General features: G+C 53.8%; 5 protein-coding genes across 5 annotated transcripts; 3 read left to right on the forward strand and 2 right to left on the reverse strand.

Moving 5' to 3' along the window:
* Nucleotides 1-58: 58 nt before the first annotated feature.
* IAQ61_010010 (uncharacterized protein) lies at nucleotides 59-2163 on the forward strand (the record flags this gene model as incomplete). Its single annotated transcript, XM_003845188.2, has 5 exons — nucleotides 59-308; nucleotides 356-523; nucleotides 579-873; nucleotides 924-1399; nucleotides 1459-2163. The coding sequence occupies exons 1-5, from the start codon at nucleotides 222-224 to the stop codon at nucleotides 2161-2163; spliced, it is 1731 nt and encodes a 576-aa protein (XP_003845236.1). The 5' UTR covers nucleotides 59-221.
* A 722-nt stretch (nucleotides 2164-2885) lies between these two features.
* NUO51 (NADH-ubiquinone oxidoreductase 51 kDa subunit, mitochondrial precursor) lies at nucleotides 2886-4520 on the forward strand (the record flags this gene model as incomplete). The annotated part of the gene is made up of 3 exons (XM_003845187.1): nucleotides 2886-3182; nucleotides 3237-3308; nucleotides 3363-4520. 3 exons carry the CDS (start codon nucleotides 2886-2888, stop codon nucleotides 4518-4520), a joined length of 1527 nt encoding a protein of 508 aa, XP_003845235.1.
* A 300-nt stretch (nucleotides 4521-4820) lies between these two features.
* On the reverse strand, nucleotides 4821-6176 carry IAQ61_010012 (uncharacterized protein; the record flags this gene model as incomplete). The annotated part of the gene is made up of 2 exons (XM_066098625.1): nucleotides 4821-5722; nucleotides 6017-6176. The coding sequence occupies 2 exons, from the start codon at nucleotides 6174-6176 to the stop codon at nucleotides 4821-4823; spliced, it is 1062 nt and encodes a 353-aa protein (XP_065951452.1).
* A 157-nt stretch (nucleotides 6177-6333) lies between these two features.
* IAQ61_010013 (uncharacterized protein) lies at nucleotides 6334-14136 on the forward strand. The gene is made up of 6 exons (XM_066098626.1): nucleotides 6334-6886; nucleotides 7018-7134; nucleotides 7321-10961; nucleotides 11127-11354; nucleotides 11403-13232; nucleotides 13334-14136. The coding sequence occupies exons 1-6, from the start codon at nucleotides 6769-6771 to the stop codon at nucleotides 13445-13447; spliced, it is 6048 nt and encodes a 2015-aa protein (XP_065951453.1). The 5' UTR covers nucleotides 6334-6768; the 3' UTR covers nucleotides 13448-14136.
* A 22-nt stretch (nucleotides 14137-14158) lies between these two features.
* On the reverse strand, nucleotides 14159-18396 carry ATG13 (autophagy protein 13). Its single transcript, XM_003845184.2, has 3 exons — nucleotides 17528-18396; nucleotides 17382-17477; nucleotides 14159-17318 (listed from the first exon to the last, which is right to left on the reverse strand). The coding sequence occupies exons 1-3, from the start codon at nucleotides 17762-17764 to the stop codon at nucleotides 14850-14852; spliced, it is 2802 nt and encodes a 933-aa protein (XP_003845232.1). The 5' UTR covers nucleotides 17765-18396; the 3' UTR covers nucleotides 14159-14849.
* Nucleotides 18397-18929: the final 533 nt, after the last annotated feature.

The following is an 18929-nucleotide window of genomic DNA, read 5'->3' on the forward strand; positions in this document are numbered from 1 at the left end:
TAGTAAACAGCTTGCACGTCAACGTGCTTCTTCGAATCAGACTCTGACAGTCTTTCATTGACACGTTAGCATTCTCTGGGGTCATTACAAATTTCCGGTCGTTCGACACTCGTTGCCAGCCGCTCATATTTTTTGGCTGTGCCGGTTGAGCTGCAAGCGCGCCTCAAGACTGCTTCTTCACTTAAAAGAGCAGGACGTAGAATCAACACGTAACCAGAACAATGTTGCCTGATGGAAAAATCGAATCACTAGGTACTCACCTGGAGCAATTCAAGCTCAATGACAAGAGCCGACAGAGTGATTTACAGGTTAGCTCGACTAAAAACGATTGCTTCGCCGCATCTGACCGACTTAGAACCTGCTCAAAGAATATGGCCAGCTGCTTGGAGACTATAAAGTGCTGAAGAAAGCGCTTGACGTCAAGAATAACAAGCCAGCAGTAGTTCTACCAGGATCCTCTACCCGTGCTGCTAAGCCTAAGGGTTCCTACGTTCTTGTGCTTGTGGATGGCAATGACTATATAGTACTTCACCACCAGTTCATGCGCGAAGTCATCTTACTGACAAGGAGCCCTATAGTTCAATGAGGAGTTGATCAAAGAAAAAGAGGAGGGCGGTATGCGCGCTGCTCGTCTACTAAACGATGCGGTGGAAAAATATATACACGACAGTGTCCCTGGGGGGCACAAGGCGCGCATCATTGTTCGCATCTACGCTGATCTTACGACCTTGTCAAAGCAATTGACAAAACAGAAAGTGACAGGACCAGAAAAGCGTTCTGTTGCATCATTTTCGGCGGCTTTTACGCGTGCTATTGGTCTCTTTGACTTTGTGGACGCGCTAGATGAGGAGGGAACCAAGTTCAAGATTAGAGGTGCGCAAAATGCTCTGAATTGTAAGACAGGAACATTGACAGGCCCACAGAGCAGTTCAAACTCGCGTCCGAGGACGATACCTGCAGCCACATATTGTTCGCCGCCTGTCACAACCCCGCATACCTTTCTCAACTGGTTCCTTTCAGTGGTGTGCGCGAGAAGATCACCCTTGTTCAAAGTGCAGGTTGGAACCAAGAGTTTGATCAATTCGGCCTGAACGTTACTCAATTCCCAACAGTCTTTAGGTGGTCTGAAGTACCAAAAACAGCACCGACGAACAGATCGGTGTCATCCAGCACGGCCGCAGATTCTGCTCCGTACAAAGCTATTGTAGTCACTACACGTCCTACCCTCCGAACGAATTCCTGGCGTAGGGATGGCCCTGTCAATGGGAATCGTTCTGCTCTCAGTAGTCCGGAGTTGGTACCCGCTCGTCCCAATAGCAGCAACAATGCAGCCAGTCCAAAGAAAGAGCCTTCCGCGGCATCAGACAAGTTCAAGCAACCATGCAGGCATTTCTTAAAGGTACGCGCTGTTTAGTTGTGAATGTTCGTAGCAGCATCGGAGACTCACAATCGACACAGGGCACCTGCCGCTTCGGCGACAAATGCACATTCTCCCACGCAAACCCTCGTCAGACGTCATCGCACACGCAACCAAACCCCACGACCGGCCGCTCTAATCTCTCCTCACACTTACCCAAGAAGCTGACTCCAGGCTTCGTCCCCGTCAATGCCCAAAATCAACGTCTGGACACATACATTCGACCGCCGACGGACCAAGAATTCTCAATCTACCAATCGCGCTTCCACCAGCGCAAACCGTGCAACAGCTTCCATCTGCAGCAGTCGTGTACAAATTTTGACTGTGCGTACGATCACTCTGCACTCGAGCCCGAATCGCGCCATGTCCTGAGTTACGTACTGCGGTGCACGGCGTGTCCGCGCAAGGGCGATTGTAGGCTTGAGGATTGCTTCTATGGACATATTTGTCAGAAGGAGGGGTGTACGGGGCAGATGAAGGGGTGTAGGATGAAGGGGCTGCATGATGTGGATCCAAAGGTCACAGGGATGGAGCCGGCGGAGAGGAGGGAGAGGGTTGTGCACGAGGAGAGTGCTGCGGAGGCTGTGCAGACGCTGATCGATATTGAGGATAATGTCGAGGATCGTGTCGAGGATCATGTCGAGGATCATGTCGAGGATCATGTCGAGGATCATGTCGAGGATCATGTCGAGGGAAAAGGGGAGTATAAGGCTGAGGAAACGAATGAACTGGTGTATCATTGGTGAGATAAGAGGGCGGTCACGGTGCTTCTGCGACCAGGCATGATAGACGGGGTACGGGGCAGGAGAGTCTGCATTTTTAGGCACGTGCCTAAATGATGATCGAAGAAGAGATCTTGCCAGGGGAATGCCGTTTATAGAAGTGCAAGTCGGCTTTTGGGTGTGTGTATGAAAGCGCGAATTATGCGCATGTCGCAAGAGCGACAGTCATCACCTTTGTGAAGTTTTCCCATTTTCACTTCCCAGAGCATTTGTAAAGGTCCAAAGTATTCTACACGGCGTTTCTCGCTTTCATAATCACACAACCCCTCTCCCGTACTTCAAGGATTCGTAACAAATCTGAGTAACCTCGAAATACACATCCAGGATGCGAGTAGGCCAACCCTCTTGCAGAATACCGGCATCAGAGCATCTATTCAAACTCTTTCATTACACTAGCTGCCATCAACAATCCTTCATTGGCCTACAAGGTGCCAGAAAGGGCTGTAACGATGTTCGCGTGCAAGTGATGATGGTGGTGGTGGCACTATTCGGACCAGTCTCAGCTCATTGATGTCAACGATCTGATAAGTGGCCAATCACAGATGCCAAGACTCAGCGTTGGTCATCCGAATCGAACTTCACGACCGCCACACTTGACTCTCTCTGTTCACGCCCGCTCGCCGTCCGTCCCCTCGAGCATCAATTGCGCGACGACACGCGAGACAATTCGCACATAGCGCTCCACGATGCTCGCACGACACGCACCTGGCCCCTCGGCCCTCAGCGCGGCCGCCCACCGCGCCCTGCCCGCCGCCACAGCAGCAACTACACGCCTCTCGGCTGCGACAGCCCAGAACCGGACACAGACGAGGTCATTGGCGACAGTGCAGGATGCTGCGCCTGTACGGACCTATGGAGGGCTCAAGGATCAGGACCGCATTTTCCAGAACCTGTACGGACACCATGGGGCGGATCTGAAGAGCGCCATGAAGTACGGAGACTGGCACAAGACCAAGGAGATTCTGCTCAAGGGCCACGACTGGGTGTGTATAAAGAGACATGTCGGAAGTTACGGATGGGAATACTGATAGATGCAGATCATCTCTGAGATCAAGACCTCCGGTCTTCGTGGCCGAGGTGGTGCTGGTTTCCCCTCCGGCCTGAAATGGGTACGCGACCCATTGTAACTGTGGGGTCTGAGGCGTCATGCTGACTTCAGGTAGTCGTTCATGAACTTCAAGGACTGGGACAAGGACGACAAACCCCGCTACTTGGTTGTCAATGCTGATGAGGGTGAACCCGGAACATGCAAGGATCGAGAGATTATGCGCAAGGACCCCCACAAGCTCATCGAGGGCTGCCTCGTTGCTGGACGTGCGATGAATGCTACTGCGGCATACATCTACATCCGAGGAGAGTTCTATCACGAAGCGGCCGTGCTAGAGCGCGCCATCCAGGAGGCATACCAGGCTGGTCTGATTGGAAAGAACGCTTGTGGATCCGGCTACGATTTCGATGTCTACCTCCACCGAGGAATGGGCGCCTACGTCTGTGGTGAGGAGACCTCCCTGATCGAGTCGTTGGAGGGCAAGCCCGGAAAGCCCCGCTTGAAGCCCCCGTTCCCTGCCGCAGTCGGACTCTTCGGATGCCCATCTACAGTCGCAAACGTGGAGACGGTTGCTGTCGCGCCCACCATCTGCCGGCGGGGAGGCAGCTGGTTCGCCAGCTTCGGTCGTGAGCGTAACCAGGGCACGAAGCTGTACGCCATCTCCGGACATGTCAACAAGCCATGTGTGGTTGAGGAGGAGATGTCGATTCCCCTTCGTGAACTTATCGACAAGCATTGCGGTGGTGTCCGTGGTGGCTGGGACAACCTCAAGGCTGTCATTCCGGGAGGTTCATCTACCCCAATTCTTCCAAAACACATTTGCGATGACCAGCTCATGGACTTTGATGCGCTCAAGGACTCACAGTCTGGTTTTGGCACTGCTGCCGTCATCGTCATGGACAAGTCGACCGATGTTGTCCGTGCCATTACCCGCCTCGCAAAGTTCTACCACCATGAATCTTGCGGTCAATGCACACCCTGTCGGGAGGGATCAAAGTGGACACATCAGATCATGGACCGTTTTTACAAGGGCCAGGCGCGCGAGCGTGAGATCGACATGTTGCAGGAGTTGACGAAGCAGGTTGAGGGCCACACTATCTGTGCTCTGGGCGAAGCTTTCGCATGGCCTCTACAGGGTCTCATCAGGCATTTCAGACCAGAGCTTGAGGCAAGGATAAAGGACTATGGTCTGAAGAACGGTGGCACGGCACTCGCTGGTGGGTGGGCTCACGATGCCCAGAAGAAGGGGCTTTTGGTCTCCCCCGGCCAGTAGTGTTGGGTTGAGTAGAAGAAATAGAAGGAGGTCTGAGTTCTGTATTATGCATTTTTCTTTTTGTCTGAGCTTTCTTGTCAGGCGTGCTAGTTTGAAGAGCTGAGCTGTAAATAGATTCTCGGCGCAAAATCGAAGAAACACTGAACTTGAAGACCTGAAATTGCTTTGACGTTGACTTGTCTGGTATCCTTTGCGCCTCTCTCCCATATTCCCAATCTCCGTCAAAATGACATGTACAATATTCCCAAACGCCCTGACGCCATGCGCTCTCCTCGCCGCATAGAGTGGAAAGGCGTCGTTTCAACCGAGGCAAATGTTGATGAACTCGTCCCGACTGATGGCATTATCTCCATCCATATCAAACTCCTCAATCATGGCCACCAACTCATCATGACTGAGCCCCTCGCCCAACTCCCTCGCGACCCGCGTCAGATCCTGCAACGTGATCTTTCCCTTGCCGCCCTCGTCGAACAGCTCAAACGCGCGGACAATCTCCTCTTGCGGATCGCGGGCCAGTATCTTCTGCGCCATGAGCGTCTGGAACGCCTGGAAGCTGAGCAATTGCCGCCCTGGCGCGCCAGAAAACGGCTGTCCTTGTTGAGCCCTTTGCGCCTGTTTGCCCGCGCCGGCCGCCGGGGCGGGAACACCGTGGGTATTCAACAGGGCGAGTATTTCGTGCTTGGGCAGATCAAAGCCCAGCGCCTTCATGGCGACTTTGAGCTCGTGGTAGTCAATGTATCCATCCTTGTCCAGGTCGAAGAGGTTAAAGGCCTCGCCGATTTCCTCGCGCTGTTCTTCGTCCAGCTCGGCGAGCGAGTTGGCGGCTGCTGTGTCGAGGCGGTTGCGCTCTTCGCGGGCGAGGCGCTCGCGCTCCAGACGCTCGGATTCCAGGCGTTGGGCGTTTTTGGGCGCGGCGAAGGTGTTTGGGGGAGCGTTGGGGGCGGAGGGGGCGCTGCGACCGAGACCGTAGCGGGGGCCGCCGCCGAGGGGGTTGGAGGAGGAGGCCATGTGTTTGAGGTATGTGAGGGTTGGCGGCGGCGGCGGTGGTGATGGTAGTGGTGGTGGGAGGAGAGCAGTAGCGGGGCCCAAAGGTTGGTCTGGCGTGTAGATGGGAAATGTGGGATATTCAGGCCAGGGAGGATGTGCGCTCCAATGAGATGTTGGGGGTTGGTGCGTGGTTGCGACAATGCGGCTTTGTTGTTCTGGAATCGCTTTGTTTGGTGACGATGTTGGGATGGGCAATGTTTGGGACGCGGTCGCGTACTGGTACGGTAAGGTTATTTTTTAGCGTGCTTTGGGGGAGGCTGAAGGAACGAGGAGGGAGGGGGGACTACGAGGTAGACACCGGTTGCAGCGGCGGTATTCTATCGACTTGTCCTGGATCGCTTGAGACTACAAAAAGTGAGCACGCAGAAGGAATGGGGAATGACTGATTCGTAGACAGAGCAGGAACCTGGAGAGCACCTTTGACCTCGAGTCTATCTACTCTACCGTACCGGTACCAGTACCGGACCAGTTCCTATCAGTACGGTACGGTACGGTACGGTACGATACGTAAGGTACCGTAGGCAGGTAGCAGGCAGCCATAGGTAGCAGCAAGGCACACTTGCAGGCAGCGGTGCGAGATGATTCACCACGGCTATAAAGAATCCACATGATGCTTGTCCGTTGCCGTTACTTACAACGCATCGCTCCTCTCTCTGCAGCTCATCATAGGAGACTGTGTTCTTCGCTCTCCTACTGTGTACGGGGGACAATAGCTTCAGGTTGCAAGAGGCTGTCACGTGACCGTGTTGTGTGCAGCGTGGTCCTTGGCGCAATTCATCATTCTCCTACCTCGAGACGAACCTTCGCTCTTGTTCCCCATCTGCTGCTCGCTGAACCAACATTTCTTTTGCTGGCCACATCCGCCCCCGTCAGCCTCTTTTTTTTTCTTTTCCATGACAATTACTCCCCTACCTTAATCTGCTCGTCTTCTGAGCCTTTTCACTTTCTTTATCGGCTCGCTTTCCAAGCCTGCAGCAAAGCCTGCGCATCTACTCTACTTACCTGCCTACCTACGCTTTGCTCGATTGGACCACGTCTTGGCGCGACGCACCCGCGAAGCTCTTCATCACCGCCCGCGCCTCCACCTCACCTCTCTAGCACTTCGACTTTCATCACCCAACGCGCCTGCGCGATCCTCGACGCGCGCACTCCTTAGATCAACCGCGCCTCTCCCTCGCGCAAATCGTAGGCCACGCCCATCATGTCCTTTGGTGGTGGCGGCGGCTTTGGGGGCTTCGGCTCCAACAACAACAACAGCAACCAGTCGACTGGGTTTGGTGGCTTTGGCGCAAACAATAACGCCGCAGCTACTTCAGGTGGTAAGTATATCCTCTCCCTTTGATTCTTTTTTTTCTAGCAGTCGTGCTCTGTGCAGGCGACGCCATGAGACCGCAGCGCATGGCACCAGCCCGTCCGTCCCCCTCCAGGTCTAACGCACCTTCCGCCTCAGGCTTCGGTTCCAATACCAACACAGGTGCTGGCATATTTGGCTCGAATAGCAACCCCGCCACGGGCAGTAACATGTTCGGAAGCACTGCCAACACGAGCTCTCCATTTGGAGGCGGAGGTACGTGAGGAGCGTTGCGCCTTGCTGTCGCGTTGAATTTGAATTTGAATCAGTTATGCCTTCTGCGTTTGTGGACGGTGTCGCGATGCCGCCATGTCTTTGCGCAAACCTGGAACATGACAACTTTTGCGCGCAAATTTCACTTTTCATCACCTCCTATTGAACATGCACTAACCTACCACTTAGGCGCATTCGGTGCAAACAATGCTCCCAAAACAACTTTTGGCTCTACACCATTCGGCGGCGCCAGCAGCGGAGGTCTCTTTGGCAACACTGGTGCCTCGTCGACCGGAAGTGCCTTTGGCGGATTTGGTTCCACCAATACGACCTCTACCCCGGCTTTTGGCGCAAGTTCCAATACGGGAGGAAGCCTCTTTGGTCAGAACAAGCCTGCAACTGGCTTTGGCTCAACAACAACAGGCGGAGGCGGCTTATTTGGAGGTGGCAGCACAGGAGGATTTGGCTCCACGGGCACCAACACAACTGGCGGTTTCGGTGCAGCGACTGGCGGTTTTGGTACAGGAGCTGCAACCACGCAAAACACGGGAACTGCAAACACGCCATTCCAGCCTTTTACCGAGAAGGATGGAACCACCGGTAACGCACAATCGCAATACCAGACGATTACGTTTCAGCAGCCCTATCAAAACTTCTCACTGGAAGAATTGAGGGTCGTGGACTATAATCAAGGTCGACGTTATGGCAACCAGAATGGTCAAGCAGGCGCGTTCGGTCAGAGCACTGGGTTCGGTGGCTTTGGAAGCAACAACAATACCGCTGCTTCTACTGGATTCGGCGCAAACAACAACACGGGTGGCAGCCTTTTTGGAGGTGGCAACACCAGCACCACGACATCAGGGTTCGGCCAGAACACTGGCTCGGCTTTCGGTGCCAATAACAACAATTCAGGAGGCGGTCTCTTTGGCCAGGCCAAGCCCGCAACAAGTGGCCTCTTTGGAGCGTCAAACACCACGACTACGACTGGTACTGGCGGCGGCCTCTTCGGTGGCGGCTCGACGACAAATACCACTGGAGGCTTCGGTTCTGGTGGAAGCGCATTTGGTTCGTCCACAAACAATACTGGCGGCGGCCTCTTTGGTCAAGCTAAGCCTGCTACAACTGGTGGTCTGTTCGGAGGCTCCGGCACCACCACGAACACCACAACTCCTTTTGGTGGCTCGAACACTACTGGCGCTTTCGGTCAAGCCAACACTGGTGGTGGACTCTTTGGGCAACAGAATAACCAAACCTCGACAACATCTGCTTTTGGTGCCAACAATACCTCTACAAACACCGGCGGAGGACTCTTCGGCGGAGGATCAACAGGTGCGTTTGGCCAAAACAACCAGACCCAGCCACAGTCTCAGAACTCTGGGGGGCTTTTTGGTGGCGGAGGTGCTTTCGGTCAGAACAATCAGCAGAATCAACCAAAGCCTGGTGGATTGTTCGGCTCGTCAACGACCACGCCTGCTACAGGTGGCGGTCTTTTCGGTCAATCCAACACGCAGACTCAGTCATCCGGCGGTCTGTTTGGAGGGTCCACAGCGACCAATAATACCGGAGGTGGTCTCTTTGGCCAGAAGCCTGCTACTGCAACTGGCGGTCTGTTTGGTGGAAGCACTACGAATAATGCTGGCCAGTCTGGCGGAGGCTTGTTTGGTGGCCTCGGTACCCAGAACAACACTCAGCAAAATGCTGGCGGTGGCCTCTTTGGCGGCCAGAACAACCAGCAGAAACCCGGGGGCCTGTTTGGAGGCTCTACATCGAACACCAATACTGGCGGAGGCCTTTTCGGAAATCTGGGGCAGAACAACAATCAACAGTCTACAATGGGCGGCTCGTTGTTCTCCAGCCAAAATCAACAACCCCAACAACAGGCTAACAACAGCAGCCTGTTCGGTGCATCTGGAAGTTCTTTGCTCAACACTTCCATGAACACCAACCCCTACGGTAATGACGCTTTGTTCGCTGGTCTTGGCACTCCGACTCAGAGTCCAGGCCCCATTGCCACTCCACTCTCAAGCAGCCAGAAGAACAAGAGGAGTGCTATTCTACCCCAGCACAAGCTTAATCCAGCTGCATCCACAAGGCTACTCACACCCCAGAGTAAGAGGCCTGGTGGTTATGGATTCAGCTACTCTACCTACGGCACTCCTGCTAGTAGTCAGAGCACAAACAGCCCTAGCTTTGCCGGTAGTCTCTTTGCCGGTTCTCGTTCTCTGAGTAAGAGCATGTCTGCCAGCAATCTTCGTAACACGTTCAACCCTGAGACCAGCATCCTCGCACCGGGCGCATTCTCCACTACTGGACGCAATTTCGGCAATGGTAGCTTGAAGAAGCTCAATGTTAACCGCTCCATCAACACCCGCATTCCCTTGTTCGACGAGCCAGCTCCAAAGCGCGTCAGCTTCGCCGGTGGTGAGTCTTCGAACGGTGACACCAATGGCGAAACCGCTCTGGTCGTACGCGAGGAGGAAAATGATGCTTCTCCTCGGGCCGTCAACGGTGATGCCGGAAGGGAGACACCTCGCCCACAGATGCAGCAGGTGAATGGCTCGGAATTGACTCGTGTTCCAGAGGATCGCGTTCTAACACCAAAGTCGTCATCCTCGGTCAACGCTCAGCCTGGCGATAGCACAAAGCCAGGTGACTATTGGTCTAACCCTTCTATTGCACAGCTCAAGAAGATGAGCAGACAGGAACTTCAAAGCGTACCCGACTTCGTCGTTGGTCGCCACAATGTAGGACAGATCAGGTTCAACTGCGGAAAGCCCGTTGATCTCTCCGACGTCAACCTGGACAAGCTCTTCGGTGACATCGTTCAACTCTCTCCTCGCAATGCCACTGTATATGGCGAGTCCTGCACTTGTCTGCCAAAGCCGCCGTTGGGCTCTGCGCTCAACCAGCCCTCTGAGATTGTACTGTGCAACTCTTGGCCCCGTAGCAGCAAGACCGGGAAGAAGGACGTCAAGCATTTGGAACGTCTCAAGCGCGTCAGTGGCACCACTTTTGTGGATTACAATCAGACTACCGGCGAGTGGACCTTCACCGTACCTCACTTCTCCTCCTACGGTCTCAATGACGAGGATTACAGCGATGACGAAGACGAGTCGAGCTTCCTCAGTGATGTTCCGGACACGCCTGCGGAACAAGAACACCGCTCCAGTCAAATGACGAGCACACCACAGGAAGAATCTTTCGTCAGCCCTCAATCTCAGTCCAGCCCCGATGATACCTTTGACTTTAAGAAGGGCATGCGCTCAAGAAATAGCGTTCCTGGGGGGTTCGGTGATGAGGCTGTGTATGAAAACGAGGGTGCTACAGAAGACAGTCAGAGCCAGTCTTTTTTAGGCCAGCGCTCCGTGGGTTCGCTTGATGGTCAGCAAGATGCCGACTACACTGAAGAGAGCGAATCTGAATTGGGTCACGATCAGGACATGGCGGATTCTGATGCCCGGCCCATTCTTACCACGGAGCAAGCACCCGCCAAGGATGACCCCTTCCGGGATACCCTCAAGCCAAAATCCATTCTCAAGCCCGGTCAAGTATTGCGGCCTGGCATGGGCACACCGACGAAAGCCAAACCTGTCTTTGATGATGACTGGGCCAATCAACTTCAGCGTACTATCAGTCCACGGAAGCAGGATCGACATGTCCTTCGCGAGAACCAGGAGAACGCTTTGAAAGAACAGGACATGAATGCCTCGCAGTTTGCGCAAACATTTGGTGGCGGTAGGCAACTGACTACTGCCATGGATTTGATGGACTCTCTTTTCGGCGAGACGCAGAAGCAGAGTCTTCCTAAGCGTGGAGGACACGGCATTGAGGTTTGACATCCCCCTTCTCCTTTTTAGCGAATGTTCACATTGTGGCGCAATCATGGTTGGGTTTTCTTTATGATTCTCCATAGATTGTTGCCCAGGCTCTAGGCCTCCTGCGTATGTAGTCACAAATTGATATGGATAAGATTGCTGAAACTGTTCTTCCTCTAGTTACCCTATTCCAAGCGACCCAAGACCGAGTCCGACCTCCACCAACTCAACAGCACCGACCAAGACTTTCACAATTGCAGCAAACCCCGTTTTAGCGAAGCAAACATCCTTGTCTTCGGCAACAAAGGCCCAGCGAGTCTTGAAGGCGGGGTCTTTTCCAGAGCTCAGGAACCCCTTGTAGGTGCTACCAAGGATGTACGATTCGTGAAGATGCCGACTTTTGATGATGTAAGTGTTCGCGCAATCTATAGTGCTATTCCCGCTGACATGTTTTAGGCTGCTCCTGAGACGTTGTCGTTGCAAAAGCAGCATACCAAAATCTTCGTCAGCAATGGTACACCTGTAGCCAGACTGCAGACTGATCCTGCGCCTATAGAGTTCTCTGATATGGCCAAGGCTGTTGCTATCGATACCAAAGCGGGTGTCCACGAACAGCAAGCCTGGCGACTGCTGTCACTTCTATACGACGACGCCGACAAGATCCCTGACGGTATGAAGCATGAGTACCTGGAAACTCATAAGAAGGAACGACTTTCGGATTTCTGGAAGACCCTCGTTTGGGATGATGCGCAAAAACACGCCTCCGAAGCTGCTTCCTTGGAGGAGCGTGCTATTGCTTATCTCAGCTGTAACGATGTCGCGGATGCGTGTCATGCCCTACTTGAGGGCTTCGATCTTAGACTTGCGACTATGGTAGCTCAGATTGGTGGCGACTCCTCAATGCGCCAAAGCATGGTCACACAGATCGAGGAGTGGCGTCGCCTCGATGTACTATCCGAGATGGAAGATCCACATCGGGCACTCTATGAATTGGTCTCGGGCAACTGTGCCCAAGCGGAGGGCAAACTGGGTGCTGGGCGCGAAAACAAGGCTTCCACATTTGGCATCTCCAGTCGCTTCGCTCTTGACTGGCGGCGGGCTTTCGGCTTACGACTTTGGTACGGCATCATGACCGACGAGCCCATTGAACTGGCTATTGCTCAATTCGCCGACGCCATCGCGGACGGCAAGGAAGATGTCAAGCCTGTGCCATGGTTCGTGCAAGATGGCATAGACATGGGTTGGGGAAATGCGAAGGCCAGGGACTGCGAGGATCTGCTTTGGGGTATCCTCAAGCTCTATGCTGCATCACGAATGGAGCTCGTGGCCAATATCGAAGACGTCCTGGCTCCGGAAAACGTGTCTGGTCACCCTCTCAACGCGCGATTGTCCTTCCAGCTGTTCCAGCTGTTCAGGTCGCGTCAAGACGACGATCGCGAGTCGCCTGAGCGTAAGGTTGGCATGCCGACTGTCCGCGGCGATAGCGAAGGCCACCGCAATTCTTTCCTTTCATCAGCAACACCTGCTGAAGGAACGGACTCGCAAGCAGAGGACCCGCTTACCGAGATGGGCGACAAGATTACCCTGACATATGCAGCCTCGCTTCATACGGCAGAACACTGGACGACTGCCATTTGGGTGTACACTCACCTATCCTCCCCAACCATGCGCGAGCACTACATCCGCTCGCTGCTCAATCAGTTCTCTAGCACACATGTGCTTGAAGAAGGCAACCCCACCTATGCCTACCTCACCCAGGATCTCCGTGTGCCTACAACATGGCTTCACAGTGCCGCCGCGCTCCAGGCTAAATCTGAGGGTGATAGCTTGCGCCAGGCTACTCACTTGATCAAAGCTGATGAGCTGGAGGAGGCCCACGAGGTCCTGTGTCGAAAAGTCGGCCCCGACGCCATCATCTCGCGCGACTATGACCCTCTCCGCGAGTTAATGGCCGGTTTCATCACTTCATTATCGAATACACCGAACTTATCATCATCGTCATCATCATCACGGGGTACATCAGCTCGTCGCCAAGAACTCGTGGCCGGCTGGGCACAAGGTGGCCAAATTTACTTGGACTACATTGAACTCGTCGATCTGACAAGCCGACGCTCAACCTACCGCGTAGATGAGGAGCTCGACCGGGAGATATCCGAACTCCTAGTCAAGTTGCAGCGGGCGCTCGAGATTGCAGGCCGCGATCGACTGGCGTCGTGTGGATTGGAGGAACGGGTTGCGCTCATGGAGATTGCGGGTACGGTTGCCAATCTGCTTGCAAAGACTTCGGTACGTCGATCTTGTTTTACTGCATCTTTTTCCCCTTGTTCGCCACACATGCGTTTGGTGTGTAGTACAAGTACATTGCTAACGTGAATATTCGTCACTAGTCCTACACCCACGCCGCTGTCCTCAAACTCCCCCTCACAGAGGACTTGAGCCTCAAGCATGCTTGCGACCTTGGCACATCTTATTACCGCAATGTCATGGCTGTGGGACCCTAGAGAGACTAGGCAAAAGGCTAGGACGCTCAGTTATGTTTTGCAGCCCCTGGTCGGGTGTCATGGCATTGGATGAGCATGAGCATGAGCATGAGCATGTGGAGAGTGACATGTGGCATGTGGTAAAAGGACATGTGAAATGGAAAACTGAACACAAACCACCCCCATCATCTAAAGCACAACCACAACCCTTGTTCGTGTGAGAGTTTTTTTTTCGTGTTTCCAGCACGGCACGGCACACTTGCGCACTCTTTTCTTTCTTCCCCCCCCCCTTTTTTTTTAAACACACATAGACACACACTGCGCATATGTCTTTGCAAAATGCTAGTATGCAATAGACTCGATGCGGTTTTCAGCTTGGAATCGGGCATCGAGTTTGGGACGGTGGGGAGGAAAAGCGTACACGCATGGTCTTTTTCTTCTTCTTCCTTTTTGATTATTGTCGGTTAGGTTAGGTTAGGTTAGGTTAGGTTGGATTGGGATGGTGAGGTGTGGTTGTGTGGTTGTGTGGTTGTGTGGTATGGTGTGTGTGTGTATTCATAGTCTGATCAAAACAGATGGATTAATTATTTCCCGTGATGTGAAAAGGCATGTCTTCCATTGAAAAAAAGAACGTGATGGATTAAAGCGGCAGGGTAGATAGGATGGAAGCGTGCGATGGTGGAGTACCTCGTGGGGTACTGTACTTGTTTCTCAAAAATAGACAATGGCAAATGAGTACATCCCACCATGTCATTTCATTTACAAAATTACACTATATATATATATAAAAACGCCACCGCCGGCATGCTTTGCGTACCTCGCTCATTCTGGCCAAATTACACAACACACAACACACAACACACACAGGGTCCATGTCCATGTCATGGCAGCCAGGCCAATCCAGTCTTTCTCCTTGACGCAGCTATATACGCATTTCATATTCCATATTCCATCCATATCGCGATGCAAACATGGTCAAGGTCGAGTCTATACTGAACCTCGCAACCGGGTTTACCATGTCCATGGTGAGATTCAGTCATGTTGATGTTGACGCTCATGTCAGATGCCATGTTAGATCTCAGACAAGGGAGAGAGATTCCACCCTCAATGACCCAGAAGAAAAAAGGCGAAGGAATAAAAAAAGGTCGTGTGTACTCCGAAAAAACAAACAAATATGGGGCAAAGCTGTGTGCATCGCATAGCATCGCATCGCTGAATGTAAAAAAGAGGGCAGGAGAAGAAAGCAAAAAGAATAGGGCAGTGAAGAAGAGAGAAAAGTAAAACGATACGTGCCAGCATTCCAAGGCATCCTCAGCACCAAATCCAAACGCCAGGAAAGAGGAGAGGAGAGAAGCCAAGTCAGAGAAGCATGCAAGATCAAAGATTGTCAACAAACGACATCACATCCAAAAAAAAATACCAATCAGCGGAAATACGACCCACGTTTCCCAGCAACTCCACCACCGGCACTGGCACCGCCGCCGCCGCCAGAGCTAGAACCCGCACCCCGTGCCTCCTCAAGACTGCGGCGCGAACCCCCAGCCCCAATTTCGCTCATTTGAAAGAGCAAAGGTTCGTCGTCATCGACATTAGTAGCCGTGCGGCTGTTGAAGTTGTACCGACTTTGCCGTTCTGTCGAGCTGGTAGCTCCCGTGCTCAGACTGTTTGATGAACTGTGTGAGAAGAAGCCTCCACGGCCACGTTGAACACCAGAGTAAGAGCCACGTTTCGGGGGAAGATTCGACGTCGACGAGGGACGAGGGAGGTGGTCGCGAGAGTCGTCGGGCACTGCATGTTGGTCTCGGCTTGCGCTAGCAAGGGATTCTGTCTGCGCAAAGAGACCGCTCGAGGTAAGATCGGCACTGGTGATTCGATGGAGATCACGCGCTCGGTCTACTTCTTCTGATGGTAGACTGGCTGAACGGACACCAAAGAGGTCGGGCTCGTCATCTGGTAAGTTGCGGTTTTGTTGTGCCACTGAGCTTGAGCGGCGAGCATAGTTCCACAGGCGTGGGGAGCTGGGGATGGCGATGCCGTCGTTGGCTTGATCTTCATTTTCGCTCTGCTCGGCGACGTGCGCGTCATCTTGTGCATTCCCACGAGTCGGCCGCCCACGTCGCGTCTGGCTGCTACGGCGTGGTTCGTACTCGATGATGCTGTTAGCACTCAATCGAGATGGAATCGCGGGCGTATGCGGGGTATGTGGCGAGATGGGTTTACCGGGTGACGAAGCAGTCGACACAGACGTACCCGCAATCATTGCTGGGACGCTTGATAGCTGACGGCTTGAAGACGACGATGATCGATGTAACATCATGGACGATGAGAGCGAATCAGAGAGCTGCGCGTGGGAATCTCTCATACGCTGGAATTTGTTGAGTTGAGCGGTAGTGCGCTGCACAGTCGCTGCTTTGGACGCATCGTCACTTCGGCTAAAGCTTCTCAGATCCTTCTTTGACTCCAACAGCTTGAGAAAGTCGGATATGTTCTCATCGTCCGTCTTGACTTCTCCCGAGCTACCACCAGGCCCGTCATTGAGGGTATCGGAGCCGCGTTGTACTGACGACGACACACTGCCTTTCCCACTGCTCATGTTATCGTCCTCGAGCTTACTGCCACCACTAGTCGAGAACTTGCCCCGTCTGTGACCAAAGCTGCTACTGTACCGGCTAATGGGCGCTGGCTTGGGCGAGCTTGAACCTGACGAAGCAGCAAACGCATTGTCGCTGGGTAATGACGGAGCTCGGAGTGCCGTTTGGGGGAGAGCTGTCAAGGAAGTTCGATTCCTTGGCTGATGGAGGGCGCTAGGGGTACGACCTAGAGAACTGCCGGGCCTTCCCAATGAGCTACCCGGTGATGGAAGTACTCCACCGATAGCTGGTGAGGATGAGAGAGAGCCTGCCTTGAAGGGCTGAAATGAGACTGATGTTCGCCGTTGGTAGGAGGGCGTGTCTGCAGATCGTAGTGATGACTTGGACCCTTGGGCAACCCGATGGTTTGGTGGTAATTTCTGTGGAGGCGATTCAGTTGGGGAGGAGGAGGATGGCAGATCTCGAACAGCGCGAAGAGCAGAGATTGGACTCGTTCCTGTAGGTGGGCCAACTTGATGAAAGGTCGACAAGCTCCCATAGGCTTGACCGACGTCCGGAGTCTCTTGTGCATTGAGTCTGTCTACAGGGAGCGAACCAGGCACTTGGGTTGTGCGCACTTTGTTTTCAAAGTAGTTGTCGTCCAATCCCATGAATTGATCACTCAACAGTGACTCGGAATCTTCGACACCGAAGTCGCAGCTCGCGCGATGTTGGACTGTCACACATAGCGGGCCCACCGGTGAGTTGGTGGGTCTGAAGTCAATCGTCTCCGTTACGGGCTCAGTGGATGGGTAGAGTGCCAGGTTGAGAGTGTCGACGTGTGATGGGTAAGAGTCGGATTCGGTGATGCGGTAGTTCAACTTCAATGCTGGGTGGGTCGTAGGTTGCTTTGCAGCAATCTTGTTATACCGGAATGCTGGCATGAGCCGCAAGTGGGCAAAGAGAGAGCGAAAGGTGACGACTGCTTTTTTGTAGACGTTGGGCAAGGGGTCGTTTAGCTCAGTCGGAAGTACCAGACTCTTGTCCCCCACATGGATCTTCCATCGCTCCAAAACGAGTTGGGTGTATTTGCCGTGGCGACTCGATCGCGAGGTGGCTTCGGCCGTGCTGAGGGCCGAGCCGACGTCCCATCTTTTGCCTTGATCGTCGTGTATGACGAGAGACTGCTTGTGGCCGAGGAACTGTACGTCGAGGTAAACCTCGATGTAGAGTGGAGGATGTTGGCCGGACATGGCGTCCATGTTCTTCCAATCAGCGAGCTGTCGTTGAAGCTCGTCGCTATCCGGAAGGACGACGTTGAACTGTTGAAATCAGCGCCGTTCTCTCTGAGAGGATGGGCAGACATGGGGGGAGCGTCGACGTACCCACTTGTTCTGCTTTTGGTCACCATTTCTATTATAGGCTGGCGGTAGTGATATCCGCGAGGATACTATTGTGAGGGCGGCTTTGGTGAAGAAGTTCTGGGGGACGGGTCAGCATAAAACGAGGCCAAGATGGTGAGGGCGAGTACCTGGATGACCTGGTTCACCTTGTGGTATTGTTTCTGGTCCGTCTCTGCCGAGGGGTCCCCGCGAGACAACATCTCACCGTCCGATTCGTCCACAGCGCGGTCACTATACGGGGGCGTGGTTGAGTAGGGTGACGAGTCCTGGGTGGTATGCCGTTGGTTGTTGGTTCGTGTGGGATTCGTCTGAAGGTTGTTGGCAGGGGAGGCTGTCCGCGGCGAAGGGCGCGAGTAGGCATGCATGGTGGCGGGCTCTTCCCGTGCAGGTGTGCAGCAGGCACGCAGGTACACAGGTACGTAGGTACAGCTGGTGCAGGCGTACAGAGAATGTGACAGGGCGCGGCCGCGGGGCGAGATTGAGGGGCGTGAGCAAGTCTAGGGCAGGTGGTGGTTATCGTTGTGGCGGGAACAGACGAGTACTCATGGTAGCCATCACGAGAGCGTCTGGGGGCCAAAAGCGGTCTCGCAGAAGACGGGTGCACGTGGGGAAAGGTCTCGAGGTGTGGCCGGGTAGGCTCAGGCAGCAGTCATGGCGTGGGTTGGTAGGCTGGTGTGTGCGTGGGTAGATGGGTAAGTGGGTGGGTGGTTAGGTGTTGATGGCGAGGGGTTGCGGTGCCTGGAGATGGCGGCGGAGAGAGATGGGGTGATAAGGTGGAGGTGGGTGGTAACAGAGTACCCAACTCCCGCGGCGATACGGAGCAAGATGAACTAGTAGGACTACTATATCTACAGAGAGGAGGCGGGATGACAACAGGATAGGGCGATACCAGGTAGGGGAGGGGGCACAATGGCAATAATGATGGCAAGAATGATGATGATGATGATGGTGGTGGTGGTGGATAAGTGTGAAGGAGGGCCAGAAGGGTCGGGAGGGAGGTGTTGGTAGGGGCAGTCAAAGAAGGTTGAGACGCACGAGAGGGAAAGAGTCACGAGCGAGCGTCCGCTGACGTTTAGTCGAGGCGATGAACAGTCAACCCCGACCTAAGCTCCTTCAAAGACCAGGGCATGCGCACAACCATAGAGAGGAAGACTACCAGACAGACAGACAGACAGACAGAGGGAATAAAATGGCTGCCAGAAGATGCAGGTAGGGTGTGGTATCACATTGTACAGTACAGGATGCACAAGCCTATTGACTACTACACAACATGCCGACATTGTACCCAAGTTGCACATCATCGTCGGCCACGACTCTCCCCCAGCTCCAACAACGACGGCAGAACAGTAGTCTGGGGAAGCTGGGAAGCTATCCACCAACCCCAAGACAGCCAGTGACCCAAGACCGCTGCCCCCCAAAAAAAGCTGCGTGTCAGCGCGAAAGGCGTGCCAGCAGGGCTGCGACCTGGACTCTCTCTCTCTCTCTCTCTATCAACATGCCCCTCGAGACGCCGAAGCAAAGTGCTCTCAC

This window comes from Plenodomus lingam (genome assembly GCF_022343315.1).
Source record: "Plenodomus lingam strain CAN1 chromosome Unknown contig_7, whole genome shotgun sequence".
Classification (NCBI taxonomy): Eukaryota; Fungi; Ascomycota; class Dothideomycetes; order Pleosporales; family Leptosphaeriaceae; genus Plenodomus; species Plenodomus lingam.

Coding starts and splice junctions, on each gene's coding strand:
- IAQ61_010013 (XM_066098626.1), top strand. CDS start 6,769: ATGTCCTTTGGTGGTGGCGGCGGCTTTGGGGGCTTCGGCTCCAACAAC. Junction 6,887..7,017: donor CGCCGCAGCTACTTCAGGTG/GTAAGTATATCC, acceptor CTTCCGCCTCAG/GCTTCGGTTCCAATACCAAC. Junction 10,962..11,126: donor GTGGAGGACACGGCATTGAG/GTTTGACATCCC, acceptor TTCTTCCTCTAG/TTACCCTATTCCAAGCGACC.
- ATG13 (XM_003845184.2), bottom strand. CDS start 17,764: ATGCATGCCTACTCGCGCCCTTCGCCGCGGACAGCCTCCCCTGCCAAC. Junction 17,478..17,527: donor AGGTGAACCAGGTCATCCAG/GTACTCGCCCTC, acceptor CCCGTCCCCCAG/AACTTCTTCACCAAAGCCGC. Junction 17,319..17,381: donor ACCAAAAGCAGAACAAGTGG/GTACGTCGACGC, acceptor TGATTTCAACAG/TTCAACGTCGTCCTTCCGGA.